Source organism: Monodelphis domestica, chromosome 1, assembly GCF_027887165.1.
Source record: "Monodelphis domestica isolate mMonDom1 chromosome 1, mMonDom1.pri, whole genome shotgun sequence".
In the NCBI taxonomy this organism is placed as follows: domain Eukaryota; kingdom Metazoa; phylum Chordata; class Mammalia; order Didelphimorphia; family Didelphidae; genus Monodelphis; species Monodelphis domestica.
Genome location: NC_077227.1, coordinates 281989453 through 282016413, shown reverse-complemented (window position 1 = coordinate 282016413; position 26961 = coordinate 281989453). Strand labels below are relative to the sequence as shown.

At 38.7% G+C, this 26961-nt stretch overlaps 1 protein-coding gene across 4 annotated transcripts in view; it reads left to right on the top strand.

The window, feature by feature from the left end:
* The window catches only part of DCAF5 (DDB1 and CUL4 associated factor 5), a 199848-nt gene extending 173236 nt beyond the window's left edge, over positions 1–26612 (top strand). For all 4 annotated transcript variants that reach the window (XM_016423271.2, XM_016423273.2, XM_007473097.3 and 1 more), the window contains one exon: positions 11524–26612. In XM_016423271.2, the coding sequence (XP_016278757.2) occupies positions 11524–13254 (1731 nt within the window). In that variant the 3' untranslated portion in view covers positions 13255–26612. The remainder of the gene's footprint in view (positions 1–11523) is intronic.
* Positions 26613–26961: the final 349 nt, after the last annotated feature.

Sequence of the window (26961 nt, the reverse complement as noted above, 5' to 3'; positions counted from 1 at the left end):
GATTTCTACTCCTAGTCCTGCCTTTTCTTCTTTCAGTATTTCCTTCTACACCAATGTTTGTTTTTAATCAGTCCCCCTAGTTCCCACCCTTATTTTATTTCCCTTTCTACCCCGCCTCCTTTCTTATTCCCACCCTTATTTTCTTTGCAGTCTTTTTAAAACTATCCCCCTCCCCCACCATTTCTCTCCCTTATACTGCTTCCCTCCCCACCAGTCCGTTTGTTACCCTTCTACTCCCCTATAGGGCTTGAATCTATTCTCTGCCCCAATGGATTGGATTGTTCTTCCCTCTTTGGGTCAATTTCAAGGCACAAGGGTTGAGAATTTCCTGTCTCCGACCTCTTTACCTTTCCATTTTTGAACTTGGAAATTACTCCACCCTAATTAGACATACTTTAGGGGAAGTTAAAATTGTAAACTCCTGATTGAACAATGAAGGTACTTAATCATACCTTATAGTGAAGCTAAAACTGAAACTAAGTCTATTTTTAGATATAAAAAGGTGTTAATTACCTATAAAAGTTAAATTAATTAAAAAAAAAAGGTCAAGTAACTCACAAAAGGTAAGCTTAACAAAGAAGTGTAAAGTGCCTCACAAGATATAATCTAACCAGAGAAGGTGAGAACTAAAGAGTGGATAGTCCTGGAGAAAGCGTCTACTGTGATTGGTAGACATGAAGATTATGGGGAGGTGACATAGGAGGAAAATTCTGTAAAAGGAGGCTAAAAAAGTTAGTTCAAGCAATTGAATTCAGTTTGGAGTACAATTAGATTTGGAGTTCAGTTCAGTGAGGACTGGAACTCAGCCTGGAGGATTTCTCTCAGACAGCTTCCTGGAGACTCGTGGTGAGTGATAAGACTAACTTCCTTTCCCTTAGGCTCTGGAGGCCACTTCAGCCAAGGCTTTTAACTACTGCCTGGCTGAGCCTGAGCCAGAGCAGTTTAAATTAATTCTTTCTCTCTCTCTTTTCCTTAATTCCTTCTCTCTATATTAATTAAAATCACCATAATTCCTTGTGACTTGGGTATTTTATTATTTGGGAATTTTCCCTGGCAACCAATTATTTAGATTTTCCAAGTCACAAAGCTAAAATTATCCTTTACACGGTGTATTAATGTTCTCCCATCTCCTGCCATGAGCTTCTTTGTGACATAAATTTACTGCCTTTTGTTTCTTTTCCCATTTCTTTTAGTATTAACCTCTTTTTTAGCTCTAGTTTTGTATATATATATGTATATATACACACACACACACATGTATATGTATTTATGCATACATATACCTATATTTCTATTAATGATTTGTCATTTCATCCTATGCAGCTTTTCACTGTTCCCTCTAAGTGTAATTCTTCTAGCTGCCAAGGTGATAACAACAGTTTTTAAGTTACCAATGAACTCTTTTCTCATAGGGATACTTATCATTTTAATTTAATGCGTCTCTTAAAAAAAGGGAGGGGTGTGTGTGTTGTTTTGCTTTGTTATTCTTTTCCCCCTCTTTTTTAATTACCTTTTGATGATTCTCTTGAGTTCTGTCCTTGGACATCAAATTTTCTGTTCAGGTCAGGTCTTTTCTTTACAAATTCTTGGAATTCTTCTATTGTGTTGAATGACCATACTTTCCCCTGTAAGAATATAGTCAGTTTTGCTGGGTAGTTGATTCTTGGTTGTAGACCTAGTTCCCTTGCTTTCCAGAATATCATATTCACTGCCTTTCAGTCCTTTAGTGTAGATGCAGCCAGATCCTGTGTTATCCTCACTGTGGTTCTGTGGTATCTGAATGACTTCTTCTTGTAATATTTTTTCGTTGGTCTGATAGTTCTTGAATTTGGCTATAACATTCCTGGGTGTTGTCAGTTGGGGATTAAGTACAGCAGGTGATCTGTGGATTCTTTCAATCTCCACTTTTCCCTCTTGGGCAGTTTTCTTAAATAATTTCCTGTAGTAGTAAGTCCAGGCTTTTTCTTTTGTCATGGTCTTCTGGTAGACCAATGATTCTTAAATTGTCTCTCCTCAAACGATTTTCTAAATCCTCTGTTTTGTGAATGAAGTGTTTCATATTTTCCTCAATTTTTTCATTTGTTTGGTTTTATTTTATAGTGTCCTGCTGCCTTATACTGTCACTTAATTCTAGTTGTATTCTGGTTCTTAAAGACTGGATTTCATCCCTGGCTTTTTGGTCATCCTCCTTCTGGTCTGATTTTCTTTGGAGGTCATCTTTCATCCTCTTTGCCTCATCTTTCATCTCTTCTGTCTCATTTTCCGTCTGGTTGATTTTGGCTTTCAAGACACTATTTTCCGTTTCCAGATGACTTCTTTTAGTTTTTCGGTTCTTTTCCCAATTGTCTTCAGCCTCTCTTAATTGTGTTTTGAATTGCATTTTGAGTTCTTCCGAAGCCTGTATCCAATTTGCTGGGATTTCTGATTTATTGTTTGCTGATCCCTCTCTATTCCGTTTGCTTTTTGCTTGTTGCCTGTACAGAAGCTGTCTATTGTAATTTCTTTCTTCTTTTACTGTTGTTTGCTCATATTTACCCCTTCTTTGTTCCCTGTATTTGTCTGTGCTCTTGCTCCTCTGAATTTTTTTGGTTTGGTGGGTTTCTGTCAGTCTTCTCTCTTGGAGCTTTGACAGAACATCCCTCCCTACAGTCTGTGGGGGAGGTGTTTTAGAGTTCGAGCTTTCCTGCCCTCTGGAGGCTTTTGATTGTATTAAATTAAAGTCCAGTAGTCTGTAAGGGAGGGGTGTTGGAGTTTGGGCTTCCCTGATCTCTGAAGACTTTTGATGGGATTAAGTTCAGCTGGGTTGGGCTGGATGTGCCCTGAGACCAAAACCTCCTGGAAGGCTGGAGCAATATATGGAGGGTCTCAGCCACTGTGACCAGGCTGCATGCTCTTCACTCACTCACCAGCTCCTTCCCCGCTGCCTGTGTTTGACTTTGAGCCTGGCCCAGCTCTGCCCGCAAGGTACTCCCTCCAGAGCAGCGCCTTTGCCCGCCCAGAGGTTCCCGCTGCTGCTGGAGGCTTAGAACTCTAGGTGGGGGGTGGGGGGAGGGGTCTTGGGACCTTCCTTCTGCCTTCCCCTTAAACCTGAGTTTCTTGGATTCCGGCTTTTGGGAAGGCATACCTTTTGGATTGAGTCCAGCAGGAGGGTTCCTTGGCTCTGTCCTGTTGTTAGGTTTGAATTTAAGTCCCCTAGGAGCATTCAGTTTGTGATCCTTAAGGAAGGGTTTTCAGAGGTCTGAACTTCTGCTGCTTCTAAGCCACCATCTTGATCTACCCCAGATAAGTGATTTTCTAAAAAATGTGTTTTTATAATATTTGTAAAGAAAAAATCTATATACAATAGAGATTTACATATAATCCTCTTTTCTGTTCTACTATACATGTAGCATATATTTGAAAATGCTCATTTTATTTTGTGTTTAAATTTACAATGAAGAAGTAAAGCAAAAATAAATCACATTTTGACCACTATTTTAATCAGTAAAGTGTCTTCCAGATGCTGCCTCATATTGCTACCATGTTTCCAGCTTTTTCTTTGGCCTTAAGTCTGATCAATTTTGCCTGTCAAATTTCATGTTGAAGTTAAGGGGATATGCTATCACAGTTTTCCATTTCCCATTTATTGCTGTCACAATTTGCCAAGTTTCTAACCAACGAACTTTGAGAACTAGTGGCCAACATACACTGAAAAACAAACCAAAGATTTGCATGCAGTTGTGTTTGAGACCATTTTATAAAAATGAAATGACTTTAGTCAATTATAAATTAAATCATTCCCTACCAAGATACATTTTTGTTGTATGAAAGTAAGACACCCAATCCAATATATTCATGATAAAATGGCCTAATGCCTGTTCCTCACATTCCAGATGCTAGGAACCTTGACAACTTTACCCTTTTTGTCTTTGCCATTGACTTGGACTCACCCTTCATGTTGACTATTATCTTATCATTTAGGGATATTTGATCATTTAGCTACTGAGAAATCCTCCATGACATTGCAGGTCTCATGTGTGTGTGTGTGTGTGTGTTGTTCTAAAAACATTTAGAAAGGAAGATGAGCATTTGCTAGGCAGGATTTTTAAAGGCCAGTATTATCAGGGGCAGCTGTGTAGCTCAGTGGATTGAGAGCCAGGCCTATAGAAGGGAGGTCCTAGGTTTAAATCTGACCTCAGATACTTCCCAGCTGTGTGACCCTGGGCAAGTCACTTAACCCCCATTGCCTAGCCCTTACCACTCTTCTGCCTTGGAATCAATACACAGTATTGATTCCAAGATGGAAGTTAAGGGTTTTTTTTTTTAAAAGCCAGTATCATCATAGGTATCTAGAATCTGATAATAAACAGTAACTCACATAGGTACAATGCAAGAGGTAGAAATCATAATTCATAAAGCTCATAACTTTAACTTCCTTCAAGCTCAACGTATTTCTGCCTTAGGCTTGGGCGTCATTGCTAATTTCTATAACTTTACTTATTGCCCTGAGGAATTTTTTCTCAGATGGCCTGGTTTTTCAAATCTCTGGTCCCAAACATGATATCTCTCATAGACTTCTGACATCGTTTATGCCTTTGGAATCTGGACACCTTTCCCAGATCATTGCTAAATGGATTTTGGGTAAATTTTTGTTTTGTGACAGTCTTTTGTTAACCCAATGGCTTATTTGGTTGATTTCTCTGTAATAACTAGTTTTCCCTTTAGATTAATACTTGTTTTTTAGATTTTTTTTTAAAATATGTGAATTAAGACATGTTGGTACTATTTTTGGTTTTGTTAGATTCTTCTCACTCAAAATTCTTAGCAGTTTACTTGATTTTGCTCAGACTCCTGAATTGCTTTGAACCTTCCTTTTGACTAATTGAGCAAGGTTTTGGCATAGGAACATGCTCTGTCCAGACATAAATGACATAATTCTTTATTCCAGGGAAGCTCTACTTGGGCAATTCCTATAGAATAGAGCTTCCTGTTTGGCCCTCTTTATGTGCTGAATCCCACAGACTACTGTTGACTCAACTGAAGTCCTTAAACTTAAGATCACTATTGGGAAGCTAGCCAGAATCTCAGAAAAGGAAAAAAAAAGAAAATGTTTTCTGCATGAGGCTAACCACACTGAGCTGGGGAGATCACTACTCCAGAAGATGGGCATTTAGAGCTCAGTTGTTAACTTCTAAACCAAGGGGATTAGGATCACTGCACCAAGGTATGGTGAATCTGAATTCAATCTGAATTTTTAATAGAGTATAATATATATGTCTTAAGGGAAGGGCAAGCAAGGCAGAAGTTAGAACCGAGCTTAGTTTTATCTCAGATGTGTCTGCTTTAGTGGCAGTCCAACCAGAAATTGTATCTCTTCAAGGGTTAGACATAGTAGAGATAATGTTTAACCCAGTGCCTAGCACAGAGTAGGCATTTGGTAAATGCCAGATGACTGATTGCTAGGCAATGAGATGAGTCTGTCCAAGCCAGAAATCACCTCATTTTGAGAGGTGTCTTTGGGCATGCTTTAGGCCTGGCTCCTATTGTAAAGGGGGATTCACTGGTGACTCACCTGTCAGGAATTGTGGGGATTGACTGGTACGAGCTATTTAATAGCCCAGTGATTATTTCTAGAGGGCTAACAGACTGCATTGAGCCAAATTCCATTCTCACCACAGAAGTGTTTTTTTTTTTAACCTACTTAGCTCCACCTACCCCTCTCTTTTCCTGATCTTTCCAAGGGTACTGTTTTCTGACCCAAATGGGAAATAGTCTGTACTCCTAAAAGATCTCCCCTCCTTAGCACCTACCACCACCATCACCTCTGAAACTGTATTTTGTAGTTAACAAATGTAGAGGTAACAAGGAATGGCCTGAACAGAGAACTAGCCTAGAAGCTTCAGTTCCTGCCTCCGACACATCATAGCCATGTGAGTGTGGCCAAGTTACTTCTCTGTTCCAAGGCAGTGCTCTAAGATTGTCAGCTGCAAGGGTAAAAAACAGCTCTCTTTTTATCCCTGTCTCTAACATTTGGGAAAGGGAAATTCTTTCTGACACCTGAGTTCAAAAAGAGCCTTCAACACTTTCCTTCTCAGATGTAACTTCTAAACAATTTAAATTAGATAAATAAGTTACTATACTGTAAGAAATGTATAATAGTCTCATATCATATCAGTTCATTGTTTGCTTGATTATACTTCTAATTTAGTGTTTGAGCATACAATCAGACTCTCTACCTACCTATAAATCTAAACTCTTCCCCCCAAAGAGTATTTTTTTACCCCTCTTTTTCCTCAGGAAGCCAGCATATTATTAATCAATTAGTAAATAAACACTTATTAAGCACCCATTCTGTGCCAAACACTGTCATAAGTACTGGTGGTGCAAAAAGAGGCAAAAGACAGTGCCTGCCCTCAAGGAGATTACAATCTAATGAGGGAGACAGCATGCACACAAATATAGACAAAGCATGTGTACAGGATAAATAGGAAATGATTAAAAGCCAAAAATCGCTGGGTTTAAGAGAAGTTGGGGAAAGTTTCCTGTAGGAGGTAGGATTTGAGTTAGGTAGTTGAGTTAGGCCAAGGAGGTCATCAGTCGGAGTGGAGGGGAGGGGTAATCCTATGTATTTTTATGCATTTAAAGATATATTTCTAAGAAGAGGACTATAGGCTGAATTTAACAGCCTGTCAAAGGGATTGATGATACATGCAAAAATTAGGAACCCCTACTTGTTTAGCAGACTGTATGTCCAGTCTGCACATACAGTTCAAATGGTTTTTAAAAAAAAATTGGACCTAGGGTAACAGTAGATTGGACAATGCAGAGTTCCTTCTAAATGACACAAAATTTCCCACAAACTCAAAGACCTTTATTTTTAATGCCAGCATTCTATTGCTCTTGCCAAATAGTAGCAAAACATGGAATATGGCAGTATCTAAGATTTAAAAATGAGTATCACACAAAGGAGAGGCACAATATCCCACCAATGAGGAATTTAAAAGAAGAATAGGAATAAAAGATATCAAGACTATTCCACTGGAAGCCTTGCAATATCAGAAGAAAGTGAGGGAGGCCTTTGCAAGTTGAGCTAAGCATTTTTAGAAGGCAGATTCATTTCTTTTCTGGTACTGTCTTAACCCTAAATAAAAGTGTCACAGCCTTTCAGTTAGCTATTTGGTGAATGGGGTTGGAAAAGAATTCACTTTCATGAGTTAAGTATGGAAACTGAGAAGAAAATTTGGAACTTAATCTTTTTTGCCCCAGGGGTTCTGTTTCCAGACAATTTTTTCTACCTTAACTACTTCCAAAAAGTCTATTCTAGGACTAGATCTCTAGGGTTATAAAAAATTAATTAATACTTTGAAACTACCATTTGAACTTTTTTCCCAAGGCAATGTCTGATTAGGCAGAAATGAAAGACTTTTAAAAGTTAATATCAGCTAGGTGGTTCAGTGGATAGAAAGAAAGCACAACCTAGAAGCACGAGGTCTTGAGTTTAGATCTGACCTCAGACACTTCCTAGATGTGTGATCCTGAACAACTCACTTAATCCCACTGTCTAGATGTTGCCACACCTCTGCCTTGGAACCAATACATAGTGTTAATTCTAAGACAGAAGGTCAATATATTTTTTTTTTTTAGTTAGTATGGAAAACTGTAGTCTTTGATTAAGTGAGCTTCTTAAAGAATTTCACAAAAGTGTTTTAGTGCAAAAATTTTTTGTGCAGCTATTTTCATGGCAGTGAACCCAAATCCTTTTGAGATGACCCTATGAAGCAAAAGAAGATAAAGTCAACTAATCAAATGAAGAACTTAAAGGCTGAAGAATTGAATTGCATTGATGAAGCAGTTGTAGAAAAATATTTCAAAACCCAGAACTGGTATCTTTTGGTATCTTTTGAGTGATGAAAGGGAACAAGAGGAAGCTGTGGCAAGCTTCTGTGGAGTTTTCATAAGGAGGAAAAGAATTTGTAATTGCTTGATTTGGGGGAAAGCATTGTTCTTAACAGTCTTTCAAGTTGGAAAGGTTCAAGAAGCTTGTATTGGATGCTTTCTAAAGATAGTCACCCTGTCAGGCAAGAAAATCTCCTTGAATTTCATCAGTATTGCCATGGCTACATGCTAATGTATGTGAGCTTATCTAGGCCACTTTGTGGTCTAACCTGTCATAGTCAGGTGGATCTAATAATTCTCATTTGCAGTGACAGCTTAATTACTGTTAAAGTGGGTTTTTTTCCATAACATCTGCCATGTGCAGTGTTTTCTGTATCTCCTCCCCAACACTAGCCCCTCCTGGGAAGAAGCTGGCTGTTTTAAACACCTGTATAGCTCCAACTTTAAAGATATAGTAGGGCTTATTTGGATAGAGTCCTAATGTGGGTGTCAGAAAACCTTGGTTCTTGTTGCAGCTTCTGATCCTGATAGAGTGAATAGCACAGACCTTAGTTTCAAAGAACCTGGGTTTAAATCCCATTTCTTTCTTTTTTTCTTCCTTTCTTTTTAACCCATACCTTTTCTTTTAGATCTGATATCAGAAGAGTAAGGGCTAGGCAATTGAGGTTAAATGACTTGCCTAGAGTTGGATAACTAGGAAATATTTGAGGCCAGATTTGAACCCAAGACCTCCCATCTCCAGGCTTGGCTCTTTATCTACTAAGTCACCTAGTTGCCCCTTTAAATCCCATTTCTAAGGTCAATTCACCTCCTTTCTCTATCTGTAAAATAAGGAGATATAGATGACATCTGAAGTTTCTTCTAGTCCTAGGTCTGTGAAGCTTAGATAAATTCATTCATAGCATCCTATGGTTCCCTGTCTTTCTTTTCCCCCACTTAGTACATTCTCTGTACCATTAAGTTGTGGATAATATTTGTATTTTTTAAAGGTATAGGAGAAAGGATACAGGTATTTTGATAGTTCATGGTGTTACCAGAAAACTCACAAGCTCACCTATGTTCCTGACTGTGATTATATATGGAAAAATCCCACACATTGTCAACAGTTTTCTTCCTAATTCCATTGAATACAGTAGTGTAGAAGAGCTGAACCTGTCTCTTGTTTCACATGTTTCCAGATACAATAGGGGATAAGCAGAAAACTGAAGAAATCCTCACATAGATTGATAAGGCTTATAGATGGTTTCTTTTTCCTGGGGCTTGTGACTAGCCTTAACCAAAAAGCTGGACCAAATGTTGGAGGACTTGATACTCTTTGCTTGTTAAGCTGGTTTCCTGGGTAACAGATGCTTCCTTCCCAGAAATGAAACTGTAGTGTAGGCTGTTGGCTATTCTTGCTAAAGCAACTGTAAGCAATACCTATTAGTTAAAAATAGCAAAACTTCAGTTGGGGAATATAGATGAACAGACTCTTATTAACTCTCTCAGAGAGCTGTGGTGTGGGAGCTGTTTATAGTTCCAAAGAGCTTTGTAATACCATTTCTTGGCAAGATCTTGTCTCTCAGAGCATGTTATCCTGATTCCAACCCTGCCTTACTTCTCCAGCAAATTGCACACACAGCCAACATTCCCCATCTCTATACTTCCATTGATCTTTTACAGACATGCCCATCTCCTCTATTCTCTAAAAAATCCTTACACACTCCTTTCTGTCATTCTGTTCTCCTTCCATTCTCAACCAAACTCCTTGAGAGAAGTGCCTTTGTTTCCTCTCCTCTTCTTCTCTTCTTACCACTCGACATCCTGGCTTCCTATCTCATCATTAAATCAAAACTTGTCTCTTATGTGATTTCTTAACTGGCAAATTAATGTCCATTTCTCAGTCATCATTTTTGGCCTTGTCACAGCATGTGACACTGTTAATGACCCCCTCCTGGGTACTGTCTCTTGGTTTTTGTGACCCTGCTCTTTCCTGGTTCTCCCATCATCTGATTGTTCCTCGTTCTCATCTTCTAGATTCTTATCTATATCATGCTGATTAACGATGGATGTCTTCCCAAGGTCTGTCCTGGACCCGCTTCTTTTTTCCCTCTATACTTTCTCTTGATAATATTATCAGCTTCCATGGGTTCATTTAGCATATCTATGCCGACGATCCCCATATTTACCAATCTAGCCCCATTCTCTCTCACATCACCATCTGCCTTTTAGACATTTCAAACTGGGTGATCCCATAGGCATCTCAAAATCTCCCAACATCCTTATTACCCTTAAGGGCACCAACATCTTCCCAGTCATCCAGACTCACTTCAGCACCTCCCACTCACAACATATCCATACTCAATTCATTGCCAAGTCTCATTCTTGTTGTATATCTCTCTTCTATATCCTCTTCTCTCCATTCACTCTGCCATAACCCTGGTTTTGAACATCATTATATCTCACCTCTGCCTGGCCTTCCAATTGGTCTCTTAGCTTTGAGCCTCTGTCCCCTCCTATACATCCTTTCCTCACCTGCTGGAGCTATTTTTTTGAAACATAGATGCAACCATGGCACACATACATCCCACCCTCATCCCCATCCCCTCTCTCCCTCTTCCTTCAAAGATCAAATATAAAGTGTTCTATTTAACATTTAAAATCTTTCCTATCCTAGTGCCTTCCTATCTTGTTTTCATATGTTACCACACTCTGTACACTTGGAGATCCAGCAGCACTGGCCTACTTGCTTTTCCTTCCTTGACACTATCTCCTTTCTCTGTAATCTTTGCCTTTCCCTGTATTTCCAGCACAATGCTAGGCAACACAAGCAATGCTTAATAAATGTTTATGGACTGATTGACTTCTACCTCAACTTACAGTATGATTTAAGTTAGAGTCAGGGTAAAAAATTCAGAAATCATCTTGTTCAGTCCCTTCATTTGTCAGGAACAGAAACTAAGGCTCAAAAAAATGAGGTAGTTTACTCAGCAAAGCTAGGATTTGAACCCTATATAGCAGCGGTTCTCAACCTCTCAATTTGTAGCAATGAGAATACATAATGCATATCAGGTGTTTTGAAGTAGCCACCAAAATAATTTTTTGATTTGGGGTCACCGCAACATGAGGAACTGTATTGCGGGGTCAGGGCATTAGAAAGGTTGAGAACCACTGCTATATAGCAATCCCAGATTCATTGCTTTTTCTACAATACCATGCTCTTTTCCTCATGCTGTTCCTGAAGGTTTGGGGGTGGGGGGAAGGAGAGAGAAATGTCATCCATCTGTCTTGCTCTCACACAGAGTAATGGGAAACTGAGGCACATAGTGAGGCCATATGATTTGCCAAATGACACAGAAATGGAAGTGGCAACGACCTGAGATTTAAAGTTCTTAAGAGGACCATAGATATTGCCTGTAGGCTAATCCTCTCATTTTTTTGTAAAAGAGCAAACTCATGACTTCCCCAGAGTTACACAGTGAGTAGCAGAGTAGGATATATTCAGAAATGACCACGATGTTAAAAAAGATAAAAGGCATCAATAAGATGTTCTTTTTTTTTTTTTAACATAGCAGGAGTGAAGTAAAAGAGGGGGGAAAGTCTTATGTTTGTGTCCTATCTTGTCATCCACTTTCAAATATTTTCAAATCTGATTCTTTTTCTTTTTAGATATGGAGTCCTTACAAGCAGCCAGGCTGTACTGGAGATCTTGACGGTCGAATTGAAGATGATTCCCGCTGTCTCTATACCCATGAAGAATATATTAGCCTAGTATTGAACAGTGGTAGTGGTTTATCCCATGACTATGCTAACCAGTCAGTCCAAGAAGACCCACGGATGATGGCTTTCTTTGACTCTCTAGTGCGCCGGGAGATTGAGGGCTGGAGCTCAGATTCAGACAGTGACCTCAGCGAGAGTACCATCCTACAGCTCCATGCAGGGGTGAGTGAGCGTTCAGGCTATAGTGACTCTGAATCCTCAGCTTCGCTGCATCACTCTCCGCCACCTATGGCAGATGAGTCCACTGATACTGCCTTCCACCTGGGACCCCTTCGAGCTACTGCAGTAGCTTCCCCCCCACCTTCTTCATGTGAAGATGTGGCCTCCCGACAGCAGCGTCTGTCTGCCTTGCGGAGGTACCAAGACAAGCGGCTTTTGGCCCTCTCTAATGAGTCTGATTCAGATGAGAATGCTTGTGAGGCTGAATTGGACACTGACCTCTTCCCTCGACCCAGATCACCCAGCCCAGAAGAGAATGAATCTAGTAGTTCAAGTAGCAGCAGCAGCACTGAGGATGAGGAGGAGCTCAATGAGCGACGTACTTCTACCCGTCAAAGGAATGCTATGAGGCGGCGGCAAAAGCCACCACGAGATGAAAGGTCTGGTGCCCCAGCAAAGCATGCTGGTACCTACATTGGAGAAGATAACTATGACTACCCACAGATCAAAGTGGATGATCTCTCTTCCTCACCAGCTTCCTCACCGGAACGCAGTTCCTCCAACATGGACGTTCACCCAGGAAGGGCCTCCCCAGCTTCTGACATGGAGTCAGTTGAGCGCAAAATCTACAAAGCTTACAAATGGCTCCACTACTCCTACATCTCATATTCAACTGGCAAAGATGAAGAAACTTCCTTAGGAGCTGGGGAGACAGATGAGGGAAAACCTGGGACAAGCGAGAAGAGCAACCCTACCCCATCTTCCAGTAAAAGTGGTTTGAGCATAGCTGCTTCCCAAAGCAACCAGGATCTCCCCTCTGAAAGCCAAGGCAGGGAAGCTTTGAAAGAAGGCAGTCCTACCACAAATCCTATCAATGGCCCAGGCTGTGATATTGACAGCCATCCATGTGCAGAGGAACAAGAAGGCACATCCCAGGGCACCAATAACAGCAGCTCTGTAGAACACAATTTTGAGACCAAGAAGCTCAATGGAAAAGCCCTCTGCAAAGCCTTGAGTGACAGGGCTGAGGAGCAGCCCTTATCCACAACTCCCAAAGGATCCAGTAACTGTCCTAGGACCCAGTCTGATGACAGTGAGGAGAGAAACCTTGAAACCGTCTGCCCCAACCACAACAATGGACACTTCCACTCTCGACCCCTTCACCTCCACAACAATGGACAGAACTTTGGGGAGTCAGAGGCAGTCACCCACTCTTCCCCAGGACACTCAGATGCTGACAATGACAATGTGCTTCTACCTGGGGCACTCTTGCACAAAGACTGCCATCTGTCTGAAATGGACTGTGAGGACCACAGCACTGGTACGAAAGAAGACCCAACTGAACCTCACTTGGCAGACAGCAGGGGAACCCATGGACGAAGTGGACTCAAAAGGCACCGAGGGGAATTGGAAGACACAGATTCAGAGAATTCCTGCTCAGAGAAGAAATTAAAAACATGATAAATATAAGAGGTGGAAAAAGAGCTTACAGAGAAAGAACCTTATTAAAAAACAAACAAGAAATAACCCTGTTTAGTAAACACAGAGGAAAAGGAAAAAAGTATTAAAGGCACATAGAGCCAGGGTCTAAAATATTGTGTCTATGATGCTGCTCCATTCCATTCGGCGATGGGTCTAAGTGTTTGGCCAATGGCTTGTGCTGTATAAAGAAAAAAATCCAAGTGACTCCTTTATTAGTGAGACTTGAGCATAGTGTACCTGTGCAAGGTTCTGTTAAAGTAAATCCTTGTTGAGACATTTGACTTGTTCTTGTGTGTGTGTGCGTGTGCGTGCGCGCGCGCGTGTGTGTGTATGTGTGTGTACCTGCACACATGTATGTGTGTGTTCATCCTCATCTATCTGGCTGTTGAGTAAGATTTTTCTTTTAGTTCTCCACTTGAAAGAATATATAGATGTATATTTTTCTGCCACCTCACTGTTTACACATCATAGGTATTCTGGTCTTAATGAGGGGTAACTGCTACATGTAATCCTGTTTCAGGCAGATGTGGCTCTTGGGTGGGCAGACTAGAGAGCTAATGAAAACAGTCCTTTAGCCCATTGACTGTGCTGATGAGAAGAGCATGGTTGCTTTCTTGAAAGTTGTGAAGCCTTCCATGTTTTCTTTTTGTAGCATTTTTTCATAAAGCACTTAATGTGGATGTACTACATTAAAACATTCTTAATGCTAATGGGAGGTTATGGGAAAGATTGGCCTTTAGGTTCAGGGAGAGTACATGTTTCTAATAAATTTCATTATTTTTAAGTTTGTAACACTGTATAACCTTTATGAAGACATTAAATTGGAAGTCTATGTGGGTCATGTGCTGTAACCAATTTGGTGCTAGTTCCTAGATCCCACTTGAACAAAAACTAGCAGGTGCTTCCTTGCCCCAAGACATTGAGGGCTAGATTTACAGGGGAAGAAGGATAGCTTTTAAGAGCTTTTGCACTTTTACTACTAATATGAACTCTCATTGGTGAATAACTCAGAACCATACAAATGAAGGAGTGTATATCTAGTTGGAAGAGAAAAGAGTGGTATTGTATACAACTAATTCGTCTGAATCCCTTTGGTCATAACTGGTCTGATTTGAAACTCCTTAAGACAGGGACCATGATCCAGGCCCTGCATCCTGAAGAATCAAGTCCCTGTTAACTTGGATATTACAAAGCAGAGAATGTAAGGAGATGGGTTGGTCATAAACTAATATTTCATAGATAAAACTAAACTGTTTTTGAAGTTTATGAAAGGGGAAGGAAAAAGACCAAAAGACAAACTTAGTGCTATGTGTAATGATTAGAGTCACCTGAGCACAGTCACTATTGAGTATGCATTGAAACTATAAAGCATGGTTTTATAGGTCCAAAGGTCAGCTGGATTTCCTACACAAAGATTCATAAGAAGGCAAGATAATCTAGAGTGAACAAAGAAATGGAGGAAGAAAAGCAATATGGTTTCCATTTGTCAAAGGGTGCTAAAAACTAGGTCTGCAAATTAGAAGTCGACACACAAACTGATGTCTTATTAGTGTGCAAAAAAGCATATTCCTTTTGCAAGGAGGCTTTAGATCAAAATCTCACTAAAACATAGATTTGTGAAGGGGGTGATAGTGAGAGAAAGGAGGTTCAAAATGTGTAGAAGAAAGAGACTTGACTATTTCTAGGCATTGAGGGAACTACAGAAAGGAAAGAAAAGATGGTAAGCCAAAAGGGAACATGGTCTTGCTGAGCTTTCTGTAAAACTAAAGATATATTTGGCATAGTATACTATAACTTAGGTATGAAAATACTCTTGGGAGAATTAGAGGGGAGGAAATATTTCATATTAACAGTGTGAATAGCAGTGAGGAGGGCTCAATATTCAGTAACTATTAACTTATTTATTTGAAGGAGAAAAGAAAAGTTATGTGACCACCATTAGAATTTTTCAGATTTGTAATCAAGATGGCTTTATAATTTGTCTTCTTTGAGGATCACTGTAAATTCTAGTTTTATAAGCCCAAGTAATTTTAAGAATTCTGCTTTTGCAAAGTTTATTAAATTGAAAGGTTTTTTATCCTTCATATGCAAAAGATATTCAGTGTATGTTTTTCTGCTTCCTCTCAGGTTTTTTATTTTTGGTTTTTCTGTGTAGCAAGTTAGAAGTGACTTTATCCAAGGAAGTCATCCATCCTGAAGAAGGAGAAGTAGGTTTATGTTTCTTTGAAGGTAGCCAGTTTGGTTGTTCCAGTTTTTAAACACAGAACATTGTCTTCCATTTTCAGAGTCTTTGACCTTGCTCTAGTCACCTTTCCAAGTCTCTGAAAGGAGAAAGAGAAATTCATCCTACTTAGTTTTTTTAGTATACAATCAAGAGAGATGAATTTTAATGGAAATTAATTTTAGTGATCATGATCCAATCTAGAACTCACTTCTTCTGCATCCCAGATTTCAGTTTCTAAAAAGACATTATTCTTGAAATGATTGGTATATTTTATTTTGACATAACAAACACTTCCCAACAAATATACCCAAAACAAACCCTCCCTTCCAAAGTATATTCCTTAAAAAAAAAAAATCCAACAACCATTATTTGATTCTTCAAAGAAAAAAGGACTGATGCACATTAACTTTGACAGTACAGTTTTATTGGCTCTCATTGTCCTATGTGTTGTAACAGAGAGAGAGAGAGAGAGTTCTTTTGCTTTAGCTTTGTTCTCTGCATTACTTGCTAGGAATCATTCTGAAAGAGATCCTGCACTACTGTCAGTTTTGATTCCTCAAGAAGGCAAACCTAAAAATTTAAGGTTATTTCCAGAAATCTTTTTCCAAAATCATTGAAGATTCAGGGCATAGGAGATTACTCTGGAGAAGATATTAAGACCACATTTACTCCCCAAAACATCTTGGTGATAATAAATATTTTTGATGGCTGAGTAGAAGGCACAAAACAAGATTGAAGAGCTATTACTCTTAGGTTTATAACTTTGTTTTCTCCAAAACTTTTGCAAATTGAATCCTGTGAATTCACTTAAGTGGCTAAAGCCAATATCACTAAAAAAAAATTTCTTAAGCCTTACCTTCTGTCTTAGAATCAATACTATACATTGGTTCTAAGGCAGTGGAGCAGTAAGGGCTAGGCAATGGGGGTTAAGTGACTTGCCCAGGGTCACACAGCTAGGAAGTGTCTGAGGCCACATTTGAACCCAGGACCTCCCATCTCTAGGCCTGGCTCTTAATCCGCTGCCCCCTGAAAACTTTTTTTTTTTACCACAATTCTTTTCTGCTGGTATTGCCAATGATGATGCCTGTAGTAGAGTAGGTAAATGAGATGCTAGATAGGAGTGGATGGTAATTGCAACTGGTTTTGATTTAACATGCTCAAAGATTCTCCTGTTTTTGTATGGCAAAGTACTTTGCCTTCCTTTCTTGAAGCCCTGCCTCTTCTCAACCAGTAAGAAATCCTCCTCATTATATAGGCAAAAATAAATCTATTATTTATCCCTTAGTAACCGCTCATGTATTCCTCTTCCTGGAAATCAAAGTGCCCAAACACTCTTTTCTTCCTGTTTTAACTCTTCAAGGAAGAAAGGAAGTAGTTCCAACCAGGTGAAAGCTATCCAATTCAGTAGCAGACTAGGTTGACAATTAATGGTTAAGTACTGAGGGAAAAAAAATATCCTTCCACTCCATGTTGCAAATTTAACTATAATTTCTAGTCCTGAGGCAAAAATAATCAAGAAAGAAAAATGTGGGGAGGGTGGTATATCAACTTGATGTCCATTACTATTAAGACATAGGCAGTATCACATCAGGAAAAATATGAAATCAAAAGACCTGAATTCAAATCTAAATCTTCAATCACTTCAATCACAAGCTCCTTCTTGTTCACCTTGGGAAAATGTTAAATAAACCAAGATTTGACTTTAGACATTTTTAACTTTATCGAAAGAAAAGTGAAAAGAATAATAAGAGCCTTCAGTGTAAGAGAAAGAAAAGAGAAATGAAGCATCTGTGGGGATTCATAGAAAGCAGAAATGAATTTGCTTTTTTTGCCCCTTTAAAGCTAAAATAGATGGGAATAAGCCACATGTAGGACTTAATTGTGCCATAGAAATGGCTTCAGGAATAGAAAATAGTTTCAGGAAAGCAATAAAAAAATGAGGTACTAGATTTTTACTCTAGAAGACAATGGTTTACTGTACAGTTAGGCCTATAATACTTAAGTAATGTGTAGCTATTTCTTCATAAAAATATCTTAATTCTAGTCACTTGGGTGCCTCCCTTTATTGCCCCTATACCATGGAAACACCTGTAATGAAAATAAAGAGGAAAAAACAGGTTAGAACTAGTAGAAATTTCCTTTCTAGCCAACTTTGCAAGAATTCACTAGTTCCATTCAGTATGGGATATTTGTTAAATTAATCTACTCAAAATGTACCTGTTGCTGATTGATGTGTGATTCATACTTCAAGGACTCATGATTTCAGGGGTATATTGAATCTCTTCCACTAGTGAAGTCCTGAAGTCATCCTGGTGATAGCATTTCCAAACTTAACTAAATTGGTCCTCAGCACACCTACAATCCACCAGTGCTTCTGCACCCAAAATCTAGCCTTTCCAACTGCCAGCAATTACATTCTACTAGCCAGATTTCAGTGTTAAAAGATTTTTTTTAATGTTGATGCATTTTAATTTGATACAACTGCTCCCTCAAGAATTGCCCAGGCAAATCTTCCTTACAGTTTACATTCCTTCAAAACAATGTATTGATCCTTCAAGAAAGGATTATGTGCATTAATTTTGACAATATAGTACCAGCACTGATTTATTAGAACTGAGTGTTGCATTTGTGTGTGTGCGTGTTTTGTTTTGGTTTGGTTTGGTTTTACCTCTCATCTTTTTTTTTATTTGATTAATTTAGAATTATTTTCCCATGGTTACAAGATTCATGTTCTTTCCCTGTCCTCCCTCATACCCCCTCCCATAGCTGATGTGCAATTCCTCTGGGTTTTACATCTCATCTACTTAAGATTTGGCTTATTGTTGTAATATGTAGAGGTAGCTAGATGTCTCAGTGAACAGAATATGGGTGGGGCCGACAGTCAGGAACCTGATTTCAAATCTAGCCTCAGACACTAGCTGTGTGACCCTGAGCAAGTCACTTCACCTCTGCCTTAATCCACTGAAGAAGAAAATAGCAAGCTACTCCGGGATCTTTGCCAAGAAAACCCCATAGACATTATGGTCCATTGCATCATAAAGAGTCAGACACAACAATGTTTTCTTTGTACTTTTTTTCCCCCCTTAAATAGTTTGCTAGAATTTGCTAGAACTCAGTATCACCTCAAAGCCATGGAGAGATCTTAAAGTAGAATGGGAGTGTAGGTACGATTGCTAACAAGCTATATACCCTTTTATTCATTTTATTCACAGGTTCACCTGTGAAAATTATTTTGACCAAGCACTCTTTCTCACTTCATCGTTTTTGTTTTTTAAAAGTGATTTTTCTTATCAGGTTTGTGAATTCTCTAAGCTTTCTCCCTAGCCTTGCCATATTCTGGAAAGCAGTGATCTTTCATTCTTTTTTCCCCCTTTAACCTTTTTTCCCTTGTTCTTAAAGTACAGAGTAGCAGGAGAACTGCACCAAGAATTAGAAAACACAGGCTTTTGTCCAAGCTCTTTCACCAAAGGTTATCTTGATCTTTCTGGCCTTGTTTCTTAATCTGTGAAATGAAGGAATACTATCTCTAAAATTTTATGATTCATCCAGTTTCCACTTTTCTTTCCTCTTAAGCTGCTATCATTTGCTTCTTAAATCTCAAACTGATACTTGACCTTGAGGAATAAAAGAACTATCTGGATATTGAGTCCCTAGAATGTAAAAAGCACCATATAAGGTTGATGAGTGTAGGAGTCAGCAAAAGAAGGCAGGACCCATAAAACTAGAAAATATGGACCTGTTCACAACTAGTTTTACTTGCAGTTAGGCCCAACTCAATATAGGTGGCCCTTCTGCCATCATTATCTCTCTTTTTAACCCATAGCTTCTGTCCTACTATCAACTCTAGGACAGAAGGGCAAGGGTTAGGCAAATAGGGGGTTAAGTGACTTGCCTGGGGTCACACAGAAGGATTTGAGGCCAGATTTGAGCCCAGGTTCTCCTAACTAGACCTGGAGTTCTATCCACTGTGCTACCCAACTGCCCCAACCCCATCATCATCTCTTATTTTTGAGAGCTATACCTTTTTTTTAGTTTACATAGAAAGTAACTTTCACATATGATATCAAGTCTAAAGGGGTGATAGTGCCAAGTTTTGGTTCTTTTTTAAAAACACTATAGTCAAATATGGTTATGTTGGCAATAAATCACACTTTGGGAGCTGTGGTAGCTGTGGCTTTAGTATTTGGATTCTTGGATAACAGCAGTAAGCCACGTGAAACCAAGAGAAGTAAGTAAGAGGCTATGGAAGTTCTCTACATCTTGATTTGCCCAGAAATGTTCTGTGTAGAATAGTTTCAAAGAGACCATAGGGCTTTTCTTGGTTTAGGTTTTTTTCTTTTTAACCTCCATGTTAAGAGTAAGAAGTAGCTGAACAATGAAACAAGGTAACACCTTGTAATAACTATGGGAACGATGCTGGGAAAGGTTGGGTCCTACTGCTTATTGCTGATCTATAGGAGAAAACAAAGAGTATATTTGACTCTTGTAGAGAATGATTAATGAACATAAATAACTGACAAAGGTTTTAAAGTTTGGGTGTGAAAGAAACCAGAGAGAAAATGGACTTTTCAAATGAAACATTGTATTAACATAAGCTGCCTAAGTCAAGAATAAGAGAAGCTGAGAACATAGGACTTGAGTGGAAATGGAAAAATCACTAATAGCACCTGTGCTAATGTGATCTACATGCTTCTTCATAGTTCTCTCAGATGACTACAAGATTGTTAAATGTAGTCCTGAGGTTTCAGGTCCATGAAGAAAGAAAGTCCTTGTTTGGGTGAAATCCATAGAAGGGCAATCATGCTGTGCATGGGATTTAGTAGGGAAAAGAGAAGTGAGGCAGGTATTTGGAGATAATGTGTTTTGGATTTTTAGCTAAACAAAAGAAAGAGAATGTAGGTTGTTATAGAATCCTAGAACTGAGTTATAAGGCACCTCAGCAGTAATCTAATCCAGCGCATTCACCAAAGAAATCTTACTTTAGCACACTGGACTGATAATTATGCAGACCCTGTTTGAAGACCCTTCCCCCCCCACCCCCACCAAGGAAGGGAAACCCATCACTTTTAAAGAAATCCCTTCTACTTTTTTTTTTAACCCTTACCTTCCATCTTGGAATCAAAAGGGCTAGGCAATGGGCATTAAGTAACTTGCCCAGGGTTACACAGCTGGGAAGTGTCTAAGGTCAGATTTGAACCTAGGGTCTCCTGTCTCTAGGTGTGACTCAATCCACTGAGCTACCCAGCTGTCCCCCCACACACACACTTTTGAATAGCTCTCATTGAAATTTTTCCTGACATCAAACCTAAATTTTCTTCTTTAGAACTCCTCTCACCCCTACCACTATTTCTGTGCTTTGGGGCCAAGCAGAACAAATCTAGTCTCCACATGATAGCCCATCAAATGCTTGAAGACAACTATTGTGTCCCCTTTGGGTCCTCTTTGTTGATTTTGAGTTCTTATATTTAATCCTCATGGACTCAAGACCTTCCACCATCTTGATTGCCCCTTCCTTATAAATTCTCCAGTTTATTAGTGTCCGTTGTTTAAATGGTTCTCAGAACTGAGCATAATACTCTAGATACTAAAGTCTGAAAGTCAAGGTCCAGTGTGATCACCTCCCTATTCTTGGAAACTATGATCGTCTTAATGCAGTCCAAGATTGCTTTAACTTTTTTGGTTGCCATCCACATTATTAAATCCTTTAGCTTGTAGTCCACTAAAACCTTAAAATGTTTTTCTGATCCACTTATCTGTCTATGCCTTCCCCATCTTATAGTTGCAAAGTTAAATTTTTTTAATCCAATTGTATATTTTCCATGTATGTCTATTGAATTTTATCTTAGATTTTGGCCAGTGCTCTAACCTTTCAAGATCCTTTTGGATCTTGACTCTATCAAACAGTATTTTAGCTATCCTTCACAGCTTTGTGTTATCTAAGAATATGATAAGCATGCCACTTTTACCTTTATCCAGATCATTGATAAAATGTTAAACACACTAGGTCAAGTACACATTCCTGGAAACCAATCATATTGACACCAAAATATTGACAACTACTCTTTGTGTGACCATCCAACAAGTTTTGAATCTGTTTGATTGCATTATTTACATCTCCATCTTTTCTATAAGAATAATATGAAATAATTTTAAAAAACTTTACTAAAACATAGGAAAATTATGTCCACAGTATTCCTCTCACTGATTTAGTAATTATTTCCAAAAAGTTCCATAAATATAGGAGTAGGAAGGAGGGGGGAATCAGTAGGTTTCAAATAGGCTTTGCCTGTTTTCAATCTGGAGAGTTATTTTATTTTTATCTCTTTGCAATTTAACCCACCTTAGCTGTAATGGTCTTAAACGATTTCATTTTTTCAATTAGTTATGGTGGGCAGAAGGACGAATAGCTCATATGACAAGTAGCCCATATTCCTTTCTGTTTATTACAACCAAAATATTCTGCACTAAATTAGGTTTAAATCCTAATTTAGATTTAAATCCCTTGGGGGCAGCTGGGTGGCTCAGTGGATTGAGAGTCAGAGGTTCAAATCTGACCTCAGACACTTCCCAGCTGTGTGACCCTGGGCAAGTCACTTGACCCCCATTGCCTAGCCCTTATCACTCTTCTGCTTTGGAGCCAATAAACAGTATTGACTCCAAGACGGAAGGTAAGGGTTTAAAAAAAAAAAAAAGATTTAACTCCCTTGTGACTAAAGTGACTTGTTTATTAGACCATTTTGCTCATAGCATAGTCCACTGTGGTCAATCAATAGTCAATAAATGTTTCTTATGTGCACTTTGCTAAGTACTGGGAATACAAATAAAAACAAAGTCAGTCCCTGCTCATAAGGAACTAATAATCTAATAGAAGATAAAATAAAAGGAAGTTGAAAAGCTAGGGTGGGTTGGGGGGTGCCCAGAGGAATATGATGGAACATTCCAAAGTCCCAAAGCAGCATATCTGATGGGAAATAGGGAAGAAAACTATACTAAACCCGCTATCCCAGAAGCCCCTGGCCCTGCCCCTGCCCTTCAGGCAAAGGATCTAATCAGAGGGCAGAGGTTGATGATGAGATGTGAATATCAAGTGAGAGTTTAAGAAATGGACCACAAAAGGGGAAGTAACTTCATTTAGGACTGACCCAGAGATTATGGTGGTGTTAGAGTTAAGAAAAATTAGAGAGGGTCTAGTAATCATCCTCATACTCAAGTCACAGGACTCCCCCATACTTTCTTTAGCCTCATGTTTTTATATGTGCTTGGAATGATTTTGGGGATGATTGTCAAAGTATTGGGTATGCAAACTCAAGTTGCTTACATAAATGTGAATTATAATGTATTTGTGACTGTATTCTCTTAACAGTGAAATATGCACCAGAATAGAGATCAGCCAGCCTAGGTGAGTATTATTGAGTTAAGATGCCTGTGGAGGAAGTCATGCGTTTTGGATCCAGAGTACTTTGGGGTGCTCCTTAGAGAACCTGGAAAAGTCAGCCAAAATGGGTACTGGATTAGTCTTCCCATCCCCTTGAAGTCTTATATGAGCCCCCAGTAGTCATTGTTATTTCCTATATTTTACCTTAGGCAGTTATCTGAATGAATAGCTATTGCATGATAGCTCTCAAGGGCCTATTTTAGAATTGAACATGGAGGTGAGGAGGAAAAAGAGAATTGTTTGAGGTAACAATTCTAGGAGCATTATCAAAATGATAAAAATTATATGCTTTGAGATAAAATGAAATGGAAAGTGCTTACACCAATACAACTAGGCAAACATTCTTGTGACCTGCGATTTTTGTGCCCGTTTTTGCTTTTACCCTCTTTTAAAGTACTGTGGTGTTGTTCCTACCTCTAAATTGTTCATAGACCTATTCCTGATGGGATTGGGCTAGTATCCTGGACAATGAAGAGTTCAGGAAATGGCAGAACTGTTGGATACTACCCAAACAGGAAGGAAATGACTGGCTGAAATAATTATAATGTCAATGTCCTGGAAGAAAGAGGAGTGAGGAGAAAACAGGGGGAAGGGATTGGAGACAAAAGAAACCTAATTATATTAAAATAAACATCCCAATAATTTTCTGTGAAAAGGATATACTATCTTAAAATGTACTGGAATTTTTGAAACATCTGAAGTAAGAACACTAATGTTGAATCTACACGTGACAGGATCAATAACAATGTCAAATTTATTTAAAAAGCTAATTTAGAGAGTATTTTTTAAAATTGGATCATTAGTCATAATGGCTAATCTAGGTATGGACTAAGAATTCTCTAACCTCAACTTGCTTAGAGGCAGGGAGAGAGATAGAAGGGGTTAGGATACCTAAAGAAAATTATTTGATTCTGGCATTCTCCATAGCATTTAAATGTAGGACAATTCTATTTCCTTATTCCTTGCATACTAAAAAGTTTTTCATCAAGGGCCAAATTTTTGTAATTCTGAAATTTAGGTTCAATGAGATGTCCCTTTAAAATCTGGGGCAGCTAAACCTCCAATACTGAACCGGGTCCTCCACTCATTCGTTCTCTTATTGTCTTATCCTCATTTGATCTAGCCCTGAACTTGTTCTGGTGAGGAATTCTACCTCTGCCATCTTGTAGTTTCCTATTTTATGTCCCTTCCTGCCAGAGTTCTGCTCACCAGTCACCAAAGGTAGTTCAACTGGAGTGCCACCTGAGTATATGAGCTGCCAAGTTTCTCTGGTTACATACTCACTTATTCTCCCTTGACTCTGCTCTCTCCTCCATAGGCAACCTTGGCATACATGAGAAGGAAAGATCCTTGGCATTTATGACAGGGTAAACTATAGGATCCATCGAGGAGTTATAGCATTGAACAAACACCAATCTTTAGTCTCAACTTGTAATATGAAACCCAAGTTGGGGACTCCATTATTTCACTAGGATTAAGAAGGGATCATCCTGTGGGAGAGTTTAAATCATGAACTTCCAAGTCAAACAATAAATTGTCTATGTCCCCAGATATACTTTCAGTTTATATCCTAAGGCTCACTTTGATTCTACAGGCCCCCCAAACACTCCAAGGCTAGACCTGTGGTCACTATCCAAGGAGATGATAAAATTATTGAAGACTTAAATTTTAGACCTAGTTCTCTCTCTCTAATAAACTGAGACATTGAATAAATGCTTGAACTTTCCTCAGCCTCAATTTCTTGATCTGAAAAATTATAGGATTAGAATATATGACCTCCAACGTTCTTTCTAGTTAGCATTCTATTTTATCCCCAGCTAAGCTTAGTGGTAGACTAGAAGCCTTATCAAAGTCAAAGTGGGGGTCTTGCATACTCAATCTTCTATTTCCATAGGTGTGTTGACTTCCCCTTCTAACCTTCCCTTCACTACCAAGCTCTTCTAGCCACAACAGACTGGACTTCTCCTGTCCTCCCAAGGGCACCTGAATCCTGATCTCTATTGATACTTCTTTATATTGATGGGTGATTCTATACCGGGGAAGTTAGGAAATAAGACTATACTGAATACCCCCCCTCCATGCTTGACAAACAGAAATTGTGATCCTGTTTAAATTGTCACTTTTCTCTGCCCTCTATAAACATTAAGGGCTGCTAGATGATGCAATGGATAGAGTGCTGGATCTGAAGTCAGGAAAACCTGCGTTCAAATCTGGCCTCATACACTTAACTATGTGACTCTGGGCAAGTCACTTAACATCTTTTAAAATGTTTAACTTCAAAGTTTTTAAAATTAAATTTGAAATTTTAATATTTTAAATAATTATTTTACATTTTTTAACTTTAAAAGTTACTCTATTTACCTCAGTTTCTTCATCTATAAAATGGGGATAATAATAGCACCTTATTTCCCAGGGTTGTTATAAGGATCAAATAAGATAATCATTATGAAGTGCTTAGCACATTTCTTGGCACATATTAAGTGCTATATAATTAAGAGCTGTTTTAACAGTGATCCAAAAGGAACAGTTGCCTCCTTTTAGTAAGATACACTATGTCTGTCAACTAATCAATATCAAAATGTCACTTTGTGTAACTTGTAGTTGTCCTTTTTACTCAAAGAGGACCAAAATGACATCATTGGTAATGTGTTTTGACTAGTACATGATTTGAATTTAAGTGAGGCAGAGTTGCACAAAGTTGTCAGCCTCATTCTCCCTTCTAGAGTCATCAAAGTCCAATGAATGGCAAGGCAAAAGTCATAATGACTGGTGATGCCTCCCGACACAGTGGATGACTTTGGCTTCTTTGACGTTTAACCAAGCTCTTAGCACTCTACAGCACCTGCTTCTGCCTTTGGTTTCTAACAAGGAGAGGAGGGAAGGCTTTGAAATTGTCAAATCTGATTATGATGGAGGGTTTAAAAAAATGAATATACTAGGAAGTGATTTTACTTATGCTTCTTCCTTCAGCCTTTTAAGTTTTCTCCTAAAAAAGAATGTTATGGTGACTCTGTTAATCCTTTTTGTGAAAACAATATAAAGTTCTTTCTTTAGAAGAGGAATTTTGAGCATTTTGGTTTTTTAGAGAGAATTATTTTGGCCCAAGAAGAAATCTGCCTCAGCTTTAGAGAAACAATCAGTCACCTTCACACAGGAACAACTGATTTACCTTTCAACATTGTGGAGGATAACTTGTTCATCATTTCCTCCAGAAAACACTTTTGTGTTCTCACTGTTGAAAGCCAAGCAGAAGGTGTTAGAATGATGCTCTCCTTTCAACTGGTCAGGTTTGACCCTGGAGTGGATGGCTTGTTCCATGTGCCACAGCAGAACCCTGCAGTCATCACCTCCTGAGACCAGCCAAGGAGAAGAAGATATTTGATAGCAGAGGCACCATTTTCTCCCCTCATTTTTAAAAATCAAATTTTACGACAACAACAACAACAACAACAGACACTTAAATTTATAGGCACCAATGAAACTTATCGATGACTTGCTCTGTAACTCCTACCAGTTCTTGAGTGTACATTCAAAAGGATACAATTTCCTTTTATAAAGTTGTAATCAGTGTGTACAAAGTTCCCCTTCTTTCTGCCTTTTACCTTTATTTCATAGTTTTCCATGTCTCTATTATTCTCAGTGTTGTTATGGCAGTGAATAAAATACTTCCATCACTTATATCCATGACTGATGAACATTATTAGGTCCTACTTTGTTGTTACATATAATATATATGATTGTTCTTTTAAAAAATAGATTTTATTGGCATGTTTTTATGTCATTGACCAGATTTCCCTCATTTTTTTCCTCTCCCCATTCCAGAGAGGCATCCCTTATAACAAAGAATTTTTTAAAAAGAAAGAAAACAAGGAAGAAAAAGTCAGTAAAATTGATCAAGATGTTAAAAAAATCTAACATTATACACAATGTTCCACACAGGTAAACCCCAACAACTGCAAAGGAACAGGGGGACATATCCTCTCCATCTCTTCTTTGAGACTAAACATAATTTGGCAGCATTCACTTT